General features: G+C 50.4%; 1 protein-coding gene across 2 annotated transcripts in view; it reads right to left on the reverse strand.

The window, feature by feature from the left end:
• LOC134992844 (uncharacterized) overlaps positions 1 to 20,004 on the reverse strand; it is a 132,671-nt gene that overhangs the window by 38,131 nt on the left and 74,536 nt on the right. For both annotated transcript variants that reach the window (XM_063950815.1, XM_063950814.1), the window contains exons 4-6: positions 14,573 to 14,636; positions 9,841 to 9,968; positions 9,503 to 9,621 (exon numbers count right to left, since the gene is read on the reverse strand). In XM_063950815.1, coding sequence (XP_063806885.1) covers positions 9,503 to 9,621; positions 9,841 to 9,968; positions 14,573 to 14,636 — 311 coding nt within the window. The remainder of the gene's footprint in view (positions 1 to 9,502; positions 9,622 to 9,840; positions 9,969 to 14,572; positions 14,637 to 20,004) is intronic.

The following is a 20,004-nucleotide window of genomic DNA, read 5'->3' on the forward strand; positions in this document are numbered from 1 at the left end:
GTAGGAGGCAACCATCTTCCCCAGAAGGCGAATGCACTGAAGAACCGATACCCGGGTAGGCTTCAAGACATCCTGGACCATAGCTTGGATCACCAACGCCTTTTCCACCGGTAGAAATACCCTCTGCACTTCCGTGTCGAAGATCATCCCCAGGAAAGACAATCTCCTTGTCGGCTCCAAATGTGATTTTGGAAGATTCAGGATCCATCCATGTTCCCTGAGCAGTCGAGTCGTGAGAGCAATGGACTGCAATAACTTTTCCCTGGAAGATGCCTTTATCAGCAAATCGTCCAGATAAGGAATTACATTCACCCCCTGCCTGCTGCGGAGATCATCATCTCTGCCATTACCTTGGTGAACACCCTCTGTGCTGTGGAGAAGCCGAATGGCAGTGCCTGGAGCTGATAGTGACAGTCCAACAGCGCAAATCTGAGCCTGGTGTGGCGGCAAAATCGGAATGTGGAGGTACGCATCCTTGATGTCCAAGGACACCAGAAACTCTCCCTCCTCCAGCCCTGAGATCACCGCACTCAGAGACTCCATTTTGAACTTGAATTCCCTCAGATAAGGGTTTAGCGACTTCAGGTTCAAAATTGGCCTGACCGAACCATCCGGTTTCGGTACCACAAACAGGTTAAAATAGTAACCTTGGTTTACCAGATGAGGTGGAACTGAAACAATTACATCTGACCTTTCCAATTTGTGAATGGCTTCCTGAAGAATAGCCCTTTCTGTCAGAACCTGTGGGGTGGGAAGCTCTTGAAACTCCAGTTTGTACCCCTGGGACACAATATCCTGTACCTAGGGATCCAGACCGGACGACACCCAGACGTGACTGAAACGTCTGAGCCTCGCTCCCACCTGCCTGTTCTCCAGGTGGGGAGGTCCACCTTCATGCTGAGGATTTTGAGGACACATAGGCAGGTTTCTGGTCTTGGGAACCTGCCGATGCCGTTTTTTTTTATTTTGCTCGCCCACCTCTGAAGAAAGTGGTAGGAGTCTTGGACTTTTTAGCTTTTGCAGACCGAAAGGACTGCACAGAGGACAGAGAAAAAGGTTTCTTCGCCGTCTGAGAGGTTGAGGGAAGAAAGGTTGACTTACCAGCGGTTGCCGTGGAGATCCACGCATCCAATGCTTCCCCAAATAGAGCCTGACCTGTGAAGGGTAGGTTCTCCACACTTCTCCTGGATTCCGCGTCTGCAGACCATTGGCATAGCCAGAGTCCCCTGCGTGCTGAGACAGCCATGGACGATGTCCTTGCAGTCAGATTACCCAAGTCCTTCATGGCCTCCACTATGAAACCCGCAGAATCCTGTATGTTACGGAAAAACAATTCAATGTCACTTCTATCCATAGAATCTAAGTCCTCTAGTAACGTGCCCGACTACTTTACTATGGCTTTAGAAATCCATGCAGAGGCAATAGTGGGTCTTAACGGCACTCCTGAAGCAGTGTATATGGATTTGAGCGTAGTTTTAATCTTGCGGTTTGCCGGTTCCTTCAAAGCGATAGACCCCGAGACAGGTAAAACCTTCTTTTTAGACAGTCTAGATACAGAAGCGTCTACTATAGGCGGGTTTTCCCACTTGTTCCTATCATCCTCTGGGAAAGGAAAAGCCACAAGAACCCTCTTTGGAATCTGGAATTTTTTCCTCTGGATTTTCCCAGGATTTTTCAAATAATGCGTTTAATTCCTTAAACGCAGGGAAGGTCAGGGAGGGCCTTCTTATTCTCTGTAAAGTAAGCCTCCTCTACTTGTTCAGGTGGTTTGTCAGTAATGTGTAACACATCCCTAATAGCCTCAATCATGAGTTGCACCCCTCTTGCCAGGGAAGCCTCACCCCCCGCATATCCGCATCACCCTCTGCCGTGTCAGAGTCGGTGTCCATGTCGACCTGCATAATCTGAGCAAGCGCACGTTTCTTGGATAAACCAGGGGATTTTGAGGTAGTGGGGACAGAACCAGACAAAACCTCCACAGATGGTTTTAAAATCTGTGATTCAGTCTCATAAAGCGCAATCCTAGTAGAAATCTGGGATATCATTCCCTTAATAGAAGCTACCCACTGGGGCTCGGCTTCAGAAGGCTGAGACAAAATATTACATTCCTGTGTACGTAGAATGGATTACGCTGGAGAAGATATATTTTCTGCTGCATATACACACACACACACACACACACACACACACACACACACACACACACACACACAGGAAAAATGTCAGACATAGTTTCCCCCAAGTACCTTCAGAGAAACACAGAGCTTGGAGCCAGCACACACAGCGCCCCAGTAGGCAGTTATAGAATAACTACCTGGCGCTGACTGTGTACCCTTAATAGAACTACACAGTATTAGACAGTGTGTGTCCCCCCCCCCCTTCTACAACCCGCTTCGTACCGCACAGGAGAGCTGGAGTCATGGAGGGTCAGCGCTTCCTGTCAGCGTCTCAGAGTGTGGATCTGCAGAGAGAAAATGGCGCTGGTGAGCTGCTGGGTACGCTCTGAGGAGAAGCTCCGCCCCCAAACATGGCGCGTCTTCTTGCACTTTGGATGTTTATACTGGCCTGAGGTAATGGCGCTAGCAGTAGTACATATGTCGCCGATAGCCTGAGTGACCAGTTTTGTAGGGTATAGCGCTGGCCCCTCACAGCGCCGCACCTGTGTACCGCTGAGCCTCCGGAGCTCAGTGTCAGTACTGCGCTCCCACCCCTATTGCCGCCATATACACCAGCTCCCCGCTTGTCAGGTCACCGGTGACACACTCACCACCGCGATCTTCTGGCTCTGTTAGGGGGTGGCGGCATGCTGCGGAAGTGAGCGGTCACCTCGGGGGCTAACGATCAACACCCTCAGGAGCTCAGTGTCCTGTCAGTGGAGATAGTGGCCATTAACCTGAGGGTTGGACACTACTCCCCCCCTAAGTCTCATGAAGCAGGTAGACTGTTGCCAGCAGCCTCTCTGTGCCTATTACTCTTAAAAAAACAAAAAACAAAAACAAAGAAGCTCTAGGAGCTCCCCTAGTTGTGACCGGCTCCTCCGGGCACATTTTCTAAACTGAGTCTGGTAGGAGGGGCATAGAGGGAGGAGCCAGGCCACACTATTAAAGTCTTAAAGTGTCCATGGCTCCTGGTGGACCCGTCTATACCCCATGGTACCAATATGGACCCCAGCATCCTCTGGGACGTAAGAGAAAAGAGTGTTGCTCGAACACCGCACCCCTTCCGCCAAGATTGGTGTCCATTGTCAGCAAGACCTAGTTGGGGAGCCAGAAGGGATAATAGCTGGTCCTGTAGCCACCAGGTCAGCGACAGACGAACCTCCGGAGTCAAAGTGATCATGTGAGATCTGATCCTCTGAGGCAGGACGTCCCACTTGGAAAGAATTAACCTCTGTAGAGGGCGGGAATGAAATTGAGTGTACTCTACCATGTCGAATGTCGACATCATCAAGCCAGGTACTTGCATCGCCAAGTGTATCAACACTCTGGGTTGACAAAGGAAGCATCTTATCCTGTCCTGAAGCCTCAGGACTTTCTATGGAGACAGAAACAGTCCCTGACTGTGTGTGTCCAGCAGTGCCCCCAGGTGCACCATGCTCTGAGCTGGGACCAGCGAGGACTTCTTCCAATTGATAAGCCACTCGTGGGCTTGCAGGAAGTTTACCGTCAGTTGTAGATGACTGATGAGGACATTGTGGGAATTTGCCAGAATCAGCAGGTCGTTCAGATAAGGCAGGATTCTGACTCCCTGTCAACGGAGATGGGCTGTCATCACGGCCATGACCTTGGTGAAGGTGCGAGGAGCAGTCGCCAGTCCAAATGGTAGAGCCTGGAACTGATAATGGAGGTTGCCAATAGCCAACCACAGAAACTGCTGATGCAACTTGACAATAGAAATATGCAGGTAATCATCCTGTATATTCAGGGATACCATATAGTCTCCGGGTTCCATGGCCAGTGCAATGGAGCGCAGTGTTTCCATACGAAACTTGGACACTCTCACAAATTTGTTCAGTGATTTCACCATCATACATCTCCTCACTCATCTCAAAATATCTCCTTACCAGACCTCTCCGCTCTGCACAAGATCTGCGTCTCTCAACCACATGTATTACCTGTTCCCACTCAAAATTACAGGACTTTACCCGGGCTTCACCCACTCTGTGGAATGCTCTCCCACGCACAATAAGACTCTCCACTAGTCTCCAAACCTTTAAATGTTCCCTGAAAACTCATCTCTTCAGACAAGCCTATCAAATTCCAGACCCACCCACATAACCTTCAATGCTTCCCTATCCAGTTACATTCCCTCTGTACAGTCCACATAACCTCACATTTTGTCTTCCAACATTGCGGGGTGATCATATCATACAACCCATTAAGAACCTAGCAATCTGGGGAACCATTATGTAACAAGTAGCATCAATCCTTGTGTATCAATGCCTATTTCCCTATAGATTGTAAGCTTGCGAGCAGGGCCTTCCTACCTCTGTCTGTCTTTGCCCAGTTTTGTTCTATAACTGTTATTCTAATTGTAAAGCGCAACGGAATATGCTGTTATATAAGAAACTGCTAATAAATAAAATAATGATTTGAGGTTGACTATAGGCCGGAAGGACCCATTTGGTTTCGGAACTAGAAACAGGGTGGAATAATAACATCTGCCTCTCTGGGACGGAGGTACCACCCAGGAGAGAACCGACAACTGTTTGCAATGCTTGCGCCTGTAACGGATCTAAAGGCAGAACCATGGTGCAAAACTGGCGAGGGGGACGTCTCTTGAAAGCGACTGCGTACCCGGGGGAGACAACTTCCAGTAACCATGCATCTGAAGTGGTGTTTAACCAGACCTGGGAGAACTGCAGAAGTCGGCCTCCCACCCTGGGGTCCCCCAGGGGCAGGCCCGCCCAGTCATGCAGCAGGCTTGTCTTGTTTAGAAGCAGGCTGACAGGCCGCCCAGTCATGCAGCAGGCTTGTCTTGTTTAGTAGCAGGCTGACGGGCCGCCCAGTCATGCAGCAGGCTTGTCTGGTTTAGAAGCAGGCTGAAGGGCCGCCCAGTCATGCAGCAGGCTTGTCTTGTTTAGAAGCAGGCTGACGAGCCGCCCAGGTTTGTTTTGCCTTGGGCTTGGTGGTGTTGGGAGCACGAGATTGTCTCAGGTATGCCTGACCTTTTGCTTTCCCTTCAGGCCGAAAGGAACAAAAAGTGGAACCTTTTGCCTACTGTGCAGAAGGATTAGTATTCTGGAGAAGAGCAGTCTCAGCAGCTGCCAATACAAACGCAATTTTATTTAGGGAGGGGCCTTAGACTGCACACCTATGGCTGCCAGTAATGCGAGGTGCTACCTACTGAGACTTGTAGTTCTACGAAAAAAAGGTGGTGTTGTAGGTGCACTGTCTCTAGCATTACTGATATCATACAGCTTAGCATATAATAAATAGTGGAGTTTAGGTCAGCAATGGGGTGGCCCCTGGGGTGCGGGGCCCCCTGGACTGCCACGGCTGGGCGACAACAGGGCATCGCAGCATAACATTTCATTTGGCACTTTCACTGTTGGTTTATTATACATGTCACACCTTTTTCACTTCTATTAATTCACCCCATAACACCTTTTTCTCACCTATTCCTTATCCTTCTCACTACACAATCATTCCCTGTGATGCCCTGGGGTCGCTTGGCTGTGGTGGTTTGGGGGGTGCCCTAGGTTTGAACCCCTATAGTATTAGGTACCGCAGCAGAGTGGAGTCCCTTGCCGTGGGGCTGCGGCTACATACATTAATCAATACATAACTAAACTCCACTATTATATGCCAAGCTGTATGATATCAGTAATACTAGAGACAGTGCACCTACAACACCCCCTTTTTTTTGTACAATTTTATTTAGGTCTTCCCTAAACAAAATGTCCCCGGTAAAGGAAAGTACCTCCAAGGTCTTTTTGGAGTCTAGGTCCACTTTCCATGACCTCAACCACAGAATACGGCGAGCCAGGATTGACGTGGTTGACGCCTCGGCTGCCATTATCCCCGCCTCAGAGGACGCCTCCTGAATATAATAGGCGGCGGTGGTATTATGAGACAGATGCTGTCTGGCAATGTCAGATATATCCTCGGGCGGCTCATCCTCTAATACCTGAACTCATGCTTCAATTCCTTTAGCAGCCCAGGAGTCTGCAACAGTGGGTCTATGTACAGCACCTGTAAGGGAGTAAATAGACTTCAGGCATCCCTCCACACGCTTATCTGTTGATTCCTTCAGTGAGGTGACAGTGGTGACAGGCAGAGTAGATGACCCCACTAGGCGGGTGACGGGAGAATCCACCAGTGGTGGATTTTCCCATTTATTACATAACTCTGCAGGGAGAGGATAGCGAGCCAGGGCCCGTTTAGACAGAGGGAATTTCTTCCCTGGATTAGACCAGGGTTCCCGTCTGATGTCCACTAAATGGTCAGAATGGGGCAATACAGTTTTAACCACCTTCTGCCGTTTAAACTTATCAGTTTTCTTTGCCACAGTAGTAGAATCCTCATCAGTGATTTGTAGGAATTGCTTAATAGCATCCACTAGAGCAGGGACATCAATCTGCAAGGGGGAATCCTCGTCAGAAACACCCGATTCAGTGTCTGACAGGACAGTATGCTCCCCGTCCTCTTCCGATGAGACATTTGAGAGATTAGTGGATTGTGAGGAGGAAGCAGCCCGCTTAGATGACCCAGAGACACGGGAGTGACCTGGGACAGATTTCTGTCTAACCAATGACTGATTTAATTGCTGCAGCTGGTTAGCTAAATTATCCGCACAAGGTAGATTAACTATAGGGACAAATTGTGGCTGCATTGGCACAGGTGATCCCATAGGGGGCGTAATGCGTTCCACCAGAGTACCCAGTAGGTTTGAGAACACGGCCCATGGTGGCTCCTGGGTTGGTACAGGAGCTGCGGACTGACTAGGTGGACGACATGCAGTACACAGACCATCATACACAAATCCTTGGCACATACTCTGCATGCTGAAGAGTCCACAGATTTATCACCCTTTCTGTTAGACACTGTGTATGAATGCAACAATAGAGCGACTTAGTACGATAAAGCCAGATAAAGTACAATACCTGCGATTAAATCCAATATTATGTGACTGAGTACACAGTAGAATATACTTATAGGATAAATACTGTGACACACTATATTAAAAGACCCAGACGCACCTAGTCCCTTAGGGTACAGAATATAGTGATAGATATATCTGGGAAACACGGAGAGTGAAACCACACAGCAGATACAGGCACACACAGTCACAGACAATGCAGGAATTATTACAATAAAGCTGCACTGGACTTGTATATGTACATATAGAATAAATATCACAGCGCGGTCAGTAACCGGAGGATACATCAGAATACTCGTACAATATTTTCTGGAAACAGTACACTCTCTCAACTTACGCCGTCTGTATAAAGACATGTAGAATACTCAAGGGTTTGTAAAATCACAGCGCTGTATACAGGCGGCTTTACAAGGGAGACCGTGCCCTGCAGTCCCGGAGACCAGCTGCAGCTATACTTAGAAAATGGCGCCCAGTGTCTCAGTCACGGAGTGAGGGAGAGTGCGAGTCAGCTCCAGGGCGGGAAAATCTGCAGTTGATGTCGCCCTGGACGAGGGGGGGGCTGCAGGTCATGCGCAGTCTCCCCTATGCTGGTCTTCCACCCCAGGTATTAGCGAGCCTTATTAAATGTGGTGTTGGTACACACGACCTGTACTCTGACACTCTGGGGTTTAGTGGGGTCCCTGCTCGGTGACAATATCCACTGCAGCGTACCGGCCCGTCTCCCTAGGTTGCGGACGGAATGCGATTTAATGGCGGGTCCCGTCTGGGGGACCCTCTTACCTTCTCCTCGTAGCAGCCACACGATCCAGGAGAGCAGTCTGCGACTGTGTGCCTAAGCCGGGACGTCTCCGCCGCAAGAACCCGGGAACAGGCCGCGAGAGTTTGCGAAGCCGCTTGCAAGGTGATGGAGCTGCAGCGCTGAAGTGTGACCCTGACATACAGCGCTGACAGCCCTTGAAGAAATCTTCTTTATCAGGGCTGCCTAGCGCAGTCCCCCTGTTAAGTGACCTGCTACTGCAAGCACCAACTCAAAACTGAGCTCTCAGTGCCTGGAGGCGGAGTTATAGAGGAGGCCCCAATGCATCCTGGGACAGCCTAAAGCTTTAGCCTGTTGGTGCCTCTGGATCAAGATCCACTCTACACCCTGAGGGATACAAGATGTTGTGTGTATGGATGAAGGCCAAGGATACACCTGAAAAGGTGCAGAAATCATGGTATAATCAGTGAAACAGTTACGGGGGGTCATGGGGGTTATTTAGGTTTGCTAGTTACCCAAGAAAGCACACTAATGGGCAGAACCATGTGCAGTGCAGGTGGGGCAGATGTAACATGTGCAGAGAGAGTTAGATTTGGGTGGGTTATATTGTTTCTGTGCAGGGTAAATACTGGCTGCTTTATTTTTACACTGCAATTTAGATTTCAGTTTGATCACACCCCACCCAAATATAACTCTCTCTGCACATGTTACATCTGCCCAGCCTGCAGTGCACATGGGGGGGTCATTCCAAGTTGTTCGCTCGTTGACGATTTTCGCTATGCTGCGATTTGTTGCTAACTACGCATGCGCATGGTACGCAGAGCGCATGCGCTAAGTTATTTTACACAAAACTTAGTAGATTTGCTGGTGTTCGTGCGGCGCTTTTCAGTCGCACTGCTGATCGGTGAGTGATCGACAGGAAAGGGGCGTTTCTGGGTGGTAACTGAGCGTTTTCCGGTAGTGTGCTAAAAAACGCAGGCGTGTCTGGAGAAACGGGGGGAGTGTCTGGAGAAACGGGGGGAGTGTCTGGAGAAACGGGGGGAGTGTCTGGAGAAACGGGGGGAGTGTCTGGAGAAACGGGGGGAGTGTCTGGAGAAACGGGGGGAGTGTCTGGAGAAACGGGGGGAGTGTCTGGAGAAACGGGGGGAGTGTCTGGAGAAACGGGGGGAGTGTCTGGAGAAACGGGGGGAGTGTCTGGCCGAACGTAGGGCGTGTTTGTGACGTCAAACCAGAAACTAAACGCACTGAGGTGATCGCAGTGTAGGAGTAGGTCTGGAGCTACTCAGAAACTGCAAAGAATTATTTAGTAGCAATTCTGCTAATCTTTCGCTCGCTATTCTGCTAAGCTAAGATACACTCCCAGAGGGCGGCGGCCTAGCGTGTGCAATGCTGCTAAAAGCAGCTAGCGAGCGATCAACTCGGAATGACCCCATGGTTTTACCCATTAGTGTGCTTTTTTGGTTCGCTAACAGACCTGAATAAGACCCTCATACGGTAACTGGCTGGACCCAACAATGAAACGCTCTCCCACTCCTGAGTCACTAATAACAATATTTCCTGGACTAACTCAGTCCGTTATAGCTTCTCATTAGGTAACGACAGTTATAGTCTATGGAGAAACATTGGTTGGGGACTGGGGGTTACCTGACGGTCCCGGCTGGTTTGGCAGTGGCTGCAAGGGATTCTGGGATACATGCCTCTTCTGTACACTCCTTGAGGAGAGTCTCCCACACTCCGGACCCTGCAGAGATTCCTCCGGCAGCCTGTCATACAGGACACAGAGGATAATATTCTACTGTATGGTTTTATACAGATTAACCCTCTGGTCACGTCCCACTCGCACTTATTCACTATCACGGCTGCTGGTGGCAGAGATCTCTCACACACAATTACCTTCAGATTAATGAATGTTAATGGTCATTACTGTTAAATGTTCCTGACTGTGAGTTATAAACCCCCCCAGGTGTCACTCACGCCCTCACCAGGTGGTCCAGCTTTCCAGGGTACGTGGGTTTCGTCAATGAACGTCTGGCGATCCACATATATGTTTCTGTTTCCTTATGCAGGAAGCCATTCACGTGCACCCCATATCGGGACACCCCAAGGAGAGCTGGAAATGGGGGGAGAACAGGTGAATATTCAGAGATGCAGCAACAGAGATGGATACAGGGAGAGTCTCTGGCAGAGATGCAGCGACAGAGATGGATACAGGGAGAGTCTTTGGCAGAGATGCAGCGACAGAGATGGATACAGGGAGAGTCTTTGGCAGAGATGCAGCGACAGAGATGGATACAGGGAGAGTCATTGGCAGAGATGCAGCGACAGAGATGGATACAGGGAGAGTCTCTGGCAGAGATGAAGCGACAGAGATGGATACAGGGAGAGTCTCTGGCAGAGATGCAGCGACAGAGATGGATACAGGGAGAGTCCCTGGCAGAGATGCAGCGACAGAGATGGATACAGGGAGAGTCTTTGGCAGAGATGCAGCAACAGAGATGGATACAGGGAGAGTGGCAGAGATGCAGCGACAGAGATGGATACAGGGAGAGTCTCTGGCAGAGATGAAGCGACAGAGATGGATACAGGGAGAGTCTTTGGCAGAGATGAAGCGACAGAGATGGATACAGGGAGAGTCTCTGGCAGAGATGCAGCGACAGAGATGGATACAGGGAGAGTCTCTAGCAGAGATGCAGCGACAGATGGATACAGGGAGAGTCCCTGGCAGAGATGCAGCGACAGAGATGGATACAGGGAGAGTCCCTGGCAGAGATGCAGCGACAGAGATGGATACAGGGAGAGTCTTTGGCAGAGATGAAGCAACAGAGATGGATACAGGGAGAGTCTCTGACAGAGATGCAGCGACAGATGGATACAGGGAGAGTCTCTGGCAGAGATGCAGCGACAGAGATGGATACAGGGAGAGTCTCTGGCAGAGATGCAGCGACAGAGATGGATACAGGGAGAGTCTCTGGCAGAGATGCAGCGACAGAGATGGATACAGGGAGAGTCTCTGGCAGAGATGCAGTGACAGGGATGGATACAGGGAGAGTCTCTGGCAGAGATGAAGCGACAGAGATGGATACAGGGAGAGTCTCTGGCAGAGATGCAGCGACAGGGATGGATACAGGGAGAGTCTCTGGCAGAGATGAAGCGACAGAGATGGATACAGGGAGAGTCTCTGGCAGAGATGCAGCGACAGAGATGGATACAGGGAGAGTCTCTGGCAGAGATGCAGCGACAGAGATGGATACAGGGAGAGTCTTTGGCAGAGATGCAGCGACAGAGATGGATACAGGGAGAGTCTTTGGCAGAGATGCAGCGACAGAGATGGATACAGGGAGAGTCTCTGGCAGAGATGCAGCGACAGAGATGGATACAGGGAGAATCTTTGGCAGAGATGCAGCGACAGAGATGGATACAGGGAGAGTCTCTGGCAGAGATGCAGCGACAGAGATGGATACAGGGAGAGTCTTTGGCAGAGATGCAGCGACAGAGATGTATACAGGGAGAGTCTCTGACAGAGATGCAGCGACAGAGATGGATACAGGGAGAGTCTCTGGCAGAGATGAAGCGAGAGATGGATACAGGGAGAGTCTCTGGCAGAGATGCAGCGACAGAGATGGATACAGGGAGAGTCTCTGGCAGAGATGCAGCGACAGAGATGGATACAGGGAGAGTCTTTGGCAGAGATGCAGCGACAGAGATGTATACAGGGAGAGTCTCTGACAGAGATGCAGCGACAGAGATGGATACAGGGAGAGTCTCTGGCAGAGATGAGGCGACAGAGATGGATACAGGGAGAGTCTTTGGCAGAGATGCAGCGACAGAGATGGATACAGGGAGAGTCTTTGGCAGAGATGCAGCGACAGAGATGTATACAGGGAGAGTCTCTGACAGAGATGCAGCGACAGAGGTGGATACAGGGAGAGTCTTTGGCAGAGATGAAGCAACAGAGATGGATACAGGGAGAGTCTCTGGCAGAGATGCAGCGACAGGGATGGATACAGGGAGAGTCTCTGGCAGAGATGCAGCGACAGAGATGGATACAGGGAGAGTCTCTGGCAGAGATGCAGTGACAGATGTATACAGGGAGAATCTTTGGCAGAGATGCAGCGACAGATGGATACAGGGAGAGTCTCTGGCAGAGATGCAGCGACAGAGATGGATACAGGGAGAGTCTTTGGCAGAGATGCAGCGACAGAGATGTATACAGGGAGAGTCTCTGGCAGAGATGCAGTGACAGGGATGGATACAGGGAGAGTCTTTGGCAGAGATGCAGCGACAGAGATGTATACAGGGAGAGTCTCTGGCAGAGATGCAGTGACAGGGATGGATACAGGGAGAGTCCCTGGCAGAGATGCAGCGACAGAGATGGATACAGGGAGAGTCCCTGGCAGAGATGCAGCGACAGAGATGGATACAGGGAGAGTCTTTGGCAGAGATGAAGCAACAGAGATGGATACAGGGAGAGTCTCTGACAGAGATGCAGCGACAGATGGATACAGGGAGAGTCTCTGGCAGAGATGCAGCGACAGAGATGGATACAGGGAGAGTCTCTGGCAGAGATGCAGCGACAGAGATGGATACAGGGAGAGTCTCTGGCAGAGATGCAGCGACAGAGATGGATACAGGGAGAGTCTCTGGCAGAGATGCAGTGACAGGGATGGATACAGGGAGAGTCTCTGGCAGAGATGAAGCGACAGAGATGGATACAGGGAGAGTCTCTGGCAGAGATGCAGCGACAGGGATGGATACAGGGAGAGTCTCTGGCAGAGATGAAGCGACAGAGATGGATACAGGGAGAGTCTCTGGCAGAGATGCAGCGACAGAGATGGATACAGGGAGAGTCTCTGGCAGAGATGCAGCGACAGAGATGGATACAGGGAGAGTCTTTGGCAGAGATGCAGCGACAGAGATGGATACAGGGAGAGTCTTTGGCAGAGATGCAGCGACAGAGATGGATACAGGGAGAGTCTCTGGCAGAGATGCAGCGACAGAGATGGATACAGGGAGAATCTTTGGCAGAGATGCAGCGACAGAGATGGATACAGGGAGAGTCTCTGGCAGAGATGCAGCGACAGAGATGGATACAGGGAGAGTCTTTGGCAGAGATGCAGCGACAGAGATGTATACAGGGAGAGTCTCTGACAGAGATGCAGCGACAGAGATGGATACAGGGAGAGTCTCTGGCAGAGATGAGGCGACAGAGATGGATACAGGGAGAGTCTTTGGCAGAGATGCAGCGACAGAGATGGATACAGGGAGAGTCTTTGGCAGAGATGCAGCGACAGAGATGTATACAGGGAGAGTCTCTGACAGAGATGCAGCGACAGAGGTGGATACAGGGAGAGTCTTTGGCAGAGATGAAGCAACAGAGATGGATACAGGGAGAGTCTCTGGCAGAGATGCAGCGACAGGGATGGATACAGGGAGAGTCTCTGGCAGAGATGCAGCGACAGAGATGGATACAGGGAGAGTCTCTGGCAGAGATGCAGTGACAGATGTATACAGGGAGAATCTTTGGCAGAGATGCAGCGACAGAGATGGATACAGGGAGAGTCTCTGGCAGAGATGCAGCGACAGAGATGGATACAGGGAGAGTCTTTGGCAGAGATGCAGCGACAGAGATGTATACAGGGAGAGTCTCTGACAGAGATGCAGCGACAGAGATGGATACAGGGAGAGTCTCTGGCAGAGATGCAGTGACAGGGATGGATACAGGGAGAGTCTTTGGCAGAGATGCAGCGACAGAGATGTATACAGGGAGAGTCTCTGGCAGAGATGCAGTGACAGGGATGGATACAGGGAGAGTCTCTGGCAGAGATGAAGCAACAGAGATGGATACAGGGAGAGTCTCTGGCAGAGATGCAGTGACAGGGATGGATACAGGGAGAGTCTTTGGCAGAGATGCAGCGACAGAGATGTATACAGGGAGAGTCTTTGGCAGAGATGCAGCAACAGAGATGGATACAGGGAGAGTGGCAGAGATGCAGCGACAGAGATGGATACAGGGAGAGTCTCTGACAGAGATGCAGCGACAGATGGATACAGGGAGAGTCTCTGGCAGAGATGCAGCGACAGAGATGGATACAGGGAGAGTCTCTGGCAGAGATGCAGTGACAGGGATGGATACAGGGAGAGTCTCTGGCAGAGATGAAGCGACAGAGATGGATACAGGGAGAGTCTCTGGCAGAGATGCAGCGACAGAGATGGATACAGGGAGAGTCTCTGGCAGAGATGCAGCGACAGAGATGGATACAGGGAGAGTCTTTGGCAGAGATGCAGCGACAGAGATGGATACAGGGAGAGTCTTTGGCAGAGATGCAGCGACAGAGATGGATACAGGGAGAGTCTCTGGCAGAGATGCAGCGACAGAGATGGATACAGGGAGAGTCTCTGGCAGAGATGAAGCAACAGAGATGGATACAGGGAGAGTCTCTGGCAGAGATGCAGTGACAGGGATGGATACAGGGAGAGTCTTTGGCAGAGATGCAGCGACAGAGATGTATACAGGGAGAGTCTCTGGCAGAGATGCAGCGACAGAGATGGATACAGGGAGAGTCTCTGGCAGAGATGAAGCGACAGATGTATACAGGGAGAGTCTCTGGCAGAGATGCAATAAAACATGCAGTATAGAAGGACTGGTAACAAAAGATTGCAAGCTCTTGGGGATAAGAAGCCTCTTTCATACCTGAGCAATAATGTGTTACTCACGTGTTGCAGCTCGCTCCATGCGGAGGAGAGGGGGGTCTGAGAAGAGACCCTTCACATCATAGAGCTAAGGAAGAGACGGAGAGTCAGGGTAAAATAAGATTTTACTCACCGGTAAATCTATTTCTCGTAGTCCGTAGTGGATGCTGGGCACTCCGAAAGGACCATGGGGAATAGCGGCTCCGCAGGAGACTGGGCACAACTAAAAGAAAGCTTTTAGACTACCTGGTGTGCACTGGCTCCTCCCACCATGACCCTCCTCCAAGCCTCAGTTAGGATACTGTGCCCGGAAGAGCTGACACAATAAGGAAGGATTTTGAATCCCAGGTAAGACTCATACCAGCCACACCAATCACACCGTATAACTCGTGATACCATATCCAGTTAACAGTATGAAACATAACTGAGCCTCTCAACAGATGGCTCAACAATAACCCTTTAGTTAACAATAACTATATACAAGTATTGCAGACAATCCGCACTTGGGATGGGCGCCCAGCATCCACTACGGACTACGAGAAATAGATTTACCGGTGAGTAAAATCTTATTTTCTCTAACGTCCTAGTGGATGCTGGGAACTCCGAAAGGACCATGGGGATTATACCAAAGCTCCCAAACGGGCGGGAGAGTGCGGATGACTCTGCAGCACCGAATGAGAGAACTCAAGGTCCTCCTCAGCCAGGGTATCAAATTTGTAGAATTTAGCAAACGTGTTTGCCCCTGACCAAGTTGCAGCTCGGCAAAGTTGTAAAGCCGAGACCCCTCGGGCAGCCGCCCAAGATGAGCCCACTTTCCTCGTGGAATGGGCTTTTACTGATTTAGGATGCTGCAATCCAGCCACAGAATGCTCCAGCTGAATTGTGCTACAAATTCAGCGAGCAATAGTCTGCTTAGAAGCAGGAGCACCTATTTTGTTGGGTGCCTACAGGATAAAAAGCGAGTCAGTTTTTCCTGACTCCAGCCGTCCTGGAAATATAATTTTTTAAGGCCCTGACTACGTCCAGTAACTTGGAATCTTCCAAGTCCCTAGTAGCCGCAGGCACTACAATAGGTTGGTTCAAGTGAAAAGCTGATACCACCTTAGGGAGAAACTGGGGACGAGTCCTCAATTCTGCCCTATCCATATGGAAAATCAGATAAGGGCTTTTACATGACAAAGCCGCCCATTCTGACACACGCCTGGCCGAAGCCAAGGCCAATAACATGACCACTTTCCACGCGAGATATTTCAAATCCACAGTTTTAAGTGGCTCAAACTAATGTGACTTTAGGAAACTCAACACCACGTTGAGATCCCAAGGTGCCACAGGAGGCACAAAAGGGGGCTGAATATGTAGCACTCCCTTTACAAATGTCTGAACTCCAGGCAGTGAAGCCAGTTCTTTCTGGAAGAAAATCGACAGAGCCGAAATCTGGACCTTAATGGAACCCAAGTTTAGGCCCATAGTCACTCCTGACTGTAGGAAGTGCAGAAAACGACCCAGCTGAAATTCCTCTGTTGGGGCCTTCCTGGCCTCACACCACGCAACATATTTTCGCCAAATACAGTGATAATGGTTTGCGGTTACTTCTTTCCTGGCTTTTATCAGCGTAGGAATGACTTCCTCCGGAATGCCCTTTTCCTTTAGGATCCGGAATTCAACCGCCATGCCGTCAAACGCAGCCGCGGTAAGTCTTGGAACAGACAGGGCCCCTGCTGTAGCAGATCCTGTCTGAGCGGTAGAAGCCATGGGTCCTCTGATATCATTTCTTGAAGTTCTGGGTACCAAGCTCTTCTTGGCCCATCCGGAACCACGAGTATCGTTCTTACTCCTCGTTTTCTTATTATTCTCAGTACCTTTGGTATGAGAGGCAGAGGAGGGAATACATAAACCGACTGGTACACCCACGGTGTCACTAGAGTGTCCACAGCTATTGCCTGAGGGTCCCTTGACCTGGCGCAATATCTAGTTTTTTGTTTAGGCGGGACGCCATCATGTCCACCTGTGGCCTTTCCCAACGGTTTACCAACAGTTGGCAGACTTCTGGATGAAGTCCCCACTCTCCCGGGTGTAGGTCGTGTCTGCTGAGGAAGTCTGCTTCCCAGTTGTCCACTCCCGGAATGAACACTGCTGACAGTGCTAAGATGTGATTTTCCGCCCATCGGAGAATCCTTGTGGCTTCTGCCATCGCCATCCTGCTTCTTGTGCCGCCCTGTCGGTTTACATGGGCGACTGCCGTGATGTTGTCTGATTGGATCAGTACAGGTTGGTTTTGAAGCAGAGGCCTTGCCAGACTTAGGGCATTGTAAATGGCCCTCAGTTCCAGAATATTTATGTGTAGGGACGACTCCTGACTTGACCAAAGTCCTTGGAAATTTCTTCCCTGTGTGACTGCCCCCCAGCCTCGAAGGCTGGCATCCGTGGTTACCAGGACCCAGTCCTGTATGCCGAATCTGCGGCCCTCTTGAAGATGAGCACTCTGCAGCCACCACAGTAGAGATACCCTGGTCCTTGGAGACAGGGTTATCAGCCGATGCATCTGAAGATGCGATCCCGACCACTTGTCCAAGAGGTCCCACTGAAAGGTTCTTGCATGGAACCTGCCGAATGGAATTTTGCTTCGTAAGAAGCTACCATTTTCCCCAGGACTCGTGTGCAGTGATGCACCGATACCTGTTTTGGTTTCAGGAGGTATCTGACTAGAGATGACAGCTCCTTGGCTTTCTCCTGCGGGAGAAACACTTTTTTCTGTTCTGTGTCCAGAACCATCCCCAGGAACAGTAGGGCGTGTGGTAGGAACCAGCTGTGACTTTGGAATGTATAGAATCCATCCGTGCTGTTGTAGCACTTCCCGAGATAGTGCTACTCCGACCAACAACTGCTCCTTGGACCTCGCCTTTATAAGGAGATCGTCCAAGTACGGGATAATTAAAACTCCCTTTTTCGAAGGAGTATCATCATTTCTGCCATTACCTTGGTAAAGACCCTTGGTGCCGTGGACAGTCCAAACGGCAGTGTTTGGAATTGGTAATGGCAATCCTGTACCACAAATCTGAGGTACTCCTGGTGAGGATGGTAAATGGGGACATGTAGGTAAGCCTCCTTGATGTCCAGGGATACCATGTAATCCCCCTCCTCCAGGCTTGCAATAACCGCCCTGAGCGATTCCATCTTGAACTTGAATTTTTTTATGTATGTGTTCAAGGATTTCAAATTTAAAATGGGTCTCACCGAACCGTCCGGTTTCGGTACCACAAACAGTGTGGAATAGTAACCCCGTCCTTGTTGAAGTAGGGGCACCTTGACTATCACCTGCTGGGAATACAGCTTGTGAATTTTCTCTAGCACAGCCTCCCTGCCTGAGGGAGTTGTCGGCAAGGCAGATTTGAGGAAACGGCGGGGGGGGAGACGCCTCGAATTCCAGCTTGTACCCCTGAGATACTACTTGAAGGATCCAGGGATCCACCTGTGAGCGAGCCCACTGATCGCTGAAATTTTTGAGGCGGCCCCCCACCGTACCTGGCTACGCCTGTGGAGCCCCTGCGTCATTCGGTGGACTCAGAGGAAGCGGGGGAAGAATTTTGATTTTGGGAACTGGCTGACTGGTGCAGGTTTTTCCCTCTTCCCTCGTCTCTGTGCAGAAAGGAAGCGCCTTTTAACCGCTTGCTTTTCTGAAGCCGAAAGGACTGTACCTGATAATACAGTGCTTTCTTAGGCTGTGAGGAAACCTGAGGTAAAAATTTTTCTTCCCAGCTGTTGCTGTGGATACGAGGTCCCAGAGACCATCCCCAAACAATTCCTCACCCTTATAAGGCTCTATGTGCCTTTTAAAGTCAGCATCACCTGTCCAGTGTCGGGTCTCTAATACCCTCCTGACAGAATGGACATTGCATTAATTCTGGATGCCAGCCGGCAAAATATCCCTCTGTGCATCCCTCATATATAAGACGACGTCTTATGTTCGCAAAATAGTATCCCTGTTTGACAGGGTTACAGACCACGCTGCAGCAGCACTATCTGCAGGTCTCAGTCTAGTACCTGAGTGTGTAAATACAGACTTCAGGATAGCCTCCTGCTTTTTATCAGCAGGTACCTTCAAAGTGGCCGTATCCTAAGACGGCAGTGCCACCTTTTTTGACAAACGTGTGAGCGCCTTATCCACCTAGGGGATATCTCCCAGCGTAACTTATCCTCTGGCGGGAAAGGGTACGCCATCAGTAACTTTTTAGAAATTACCAGTTTCTTATCGGGGGAACCCACGCTTTTTCACACTTCATTCACTCATTTGATGGGGGAACAAAACACTGCCTGCTTTTTCTCCCCAAACATAAAACCCTTTTTTAGTGGTACTTGGGTTAATGTCAGAAATGTGTAACACATTTTTTATTGCCGGGATCATGTAACGGATGTTCCTAGTGGATTGTGTATATGTCTCAACCTCGTCGACACTGGAGTCAGACTCCGTGTCGACACCTGTGTCTGCCATCTGAGGGAGCGGGCGTTTTTGAGCCCCTGATGGCCTTTGAGACGCCTGGGCAGGCGCGGGCTGAGAAGCCGGCTGTCCCATAGCTGTTACGTCATCCAGCCTTTTATGTAAGGAGTTGACACTGTCGGTTAATACCTTCCACCTATCCATCCACTCTGGTGTCGGCCCCACAGGGGGCGACATCACATTTATCGGCATCTGCTCTGCCATCACATAAGCCTCCTCATTAAACGTGTCGACACAGCCGTACCGACACACCGCACACACACAGGGAATGCTCTGACTGAGGACAGGACCCCACAAAGCCCTTTGGGGAGACAGAGAGAGAGTATGCCAGCGCACACCAGAGCGCTATATAATGTGGGGATTAACACTATAACTGAGTGAATTTTCCCCAATAGCCGCTTGTATATACAATATTGCGCCTAAATTTAGTGCCCCCCCTCTCTTTTTAACCCTTTGAGCCTGAAAACTACAGGGGAGAGCCTGCGGAGCTGTCTTCCAGCTGCACTGTGAAGAGAAAATGGCGCCAGTGTGCTGAGGGAGATAGCTCCGCCCCTTTTTCGCGGACTTTTCTCCCGCTTTTTTATGGATTCTGGCAGGGGTATTTATCACATATATAGCCTCTGGGGCTATATATTGTGATATATTTGCCAGCCAAGGTGTTTTTATTGCTGCTCAGGGCGCCCCCCCCCCAGCGCCCTGCACCCTCAGTGACCGGAGTGTGAAGTGTGCATGAGGAGCAATGGCGCACAGCTGCAGTGCTGTGCGCTACCTTGGTGAAGACTGATGTCTTTTGCCGCCGATTTTCCGGACCATCTTCTTGCTTCTGGCTCTGTAAGGGGGACGGCGGCGCGGCTCCGGGAACGAACACCAAGGACGGGTCCTGCGGTCGATCCCTCTGGAGCTAATGGTGTCCAGTAGCCTAAGAAGCCCAAGCTAGCTGCAAGCAGGTAGGTTCGCTTCT

Source organism: Pseudophryne corroboree, chromosome 2 (genome assembly GCF_028390025.1).
Source record: "Pseudophryne corroboree isolate aPseCor3 chromosome 2, aPseCor3.hap2, whole genome shotgun sequence".
Taxonomy (NCBI): Eukaryota; Metazoa; Chordata; class Amphibia; order Anura; family Myobatrachidae; genus Pseudophryne; species Pseudophryne corroboree.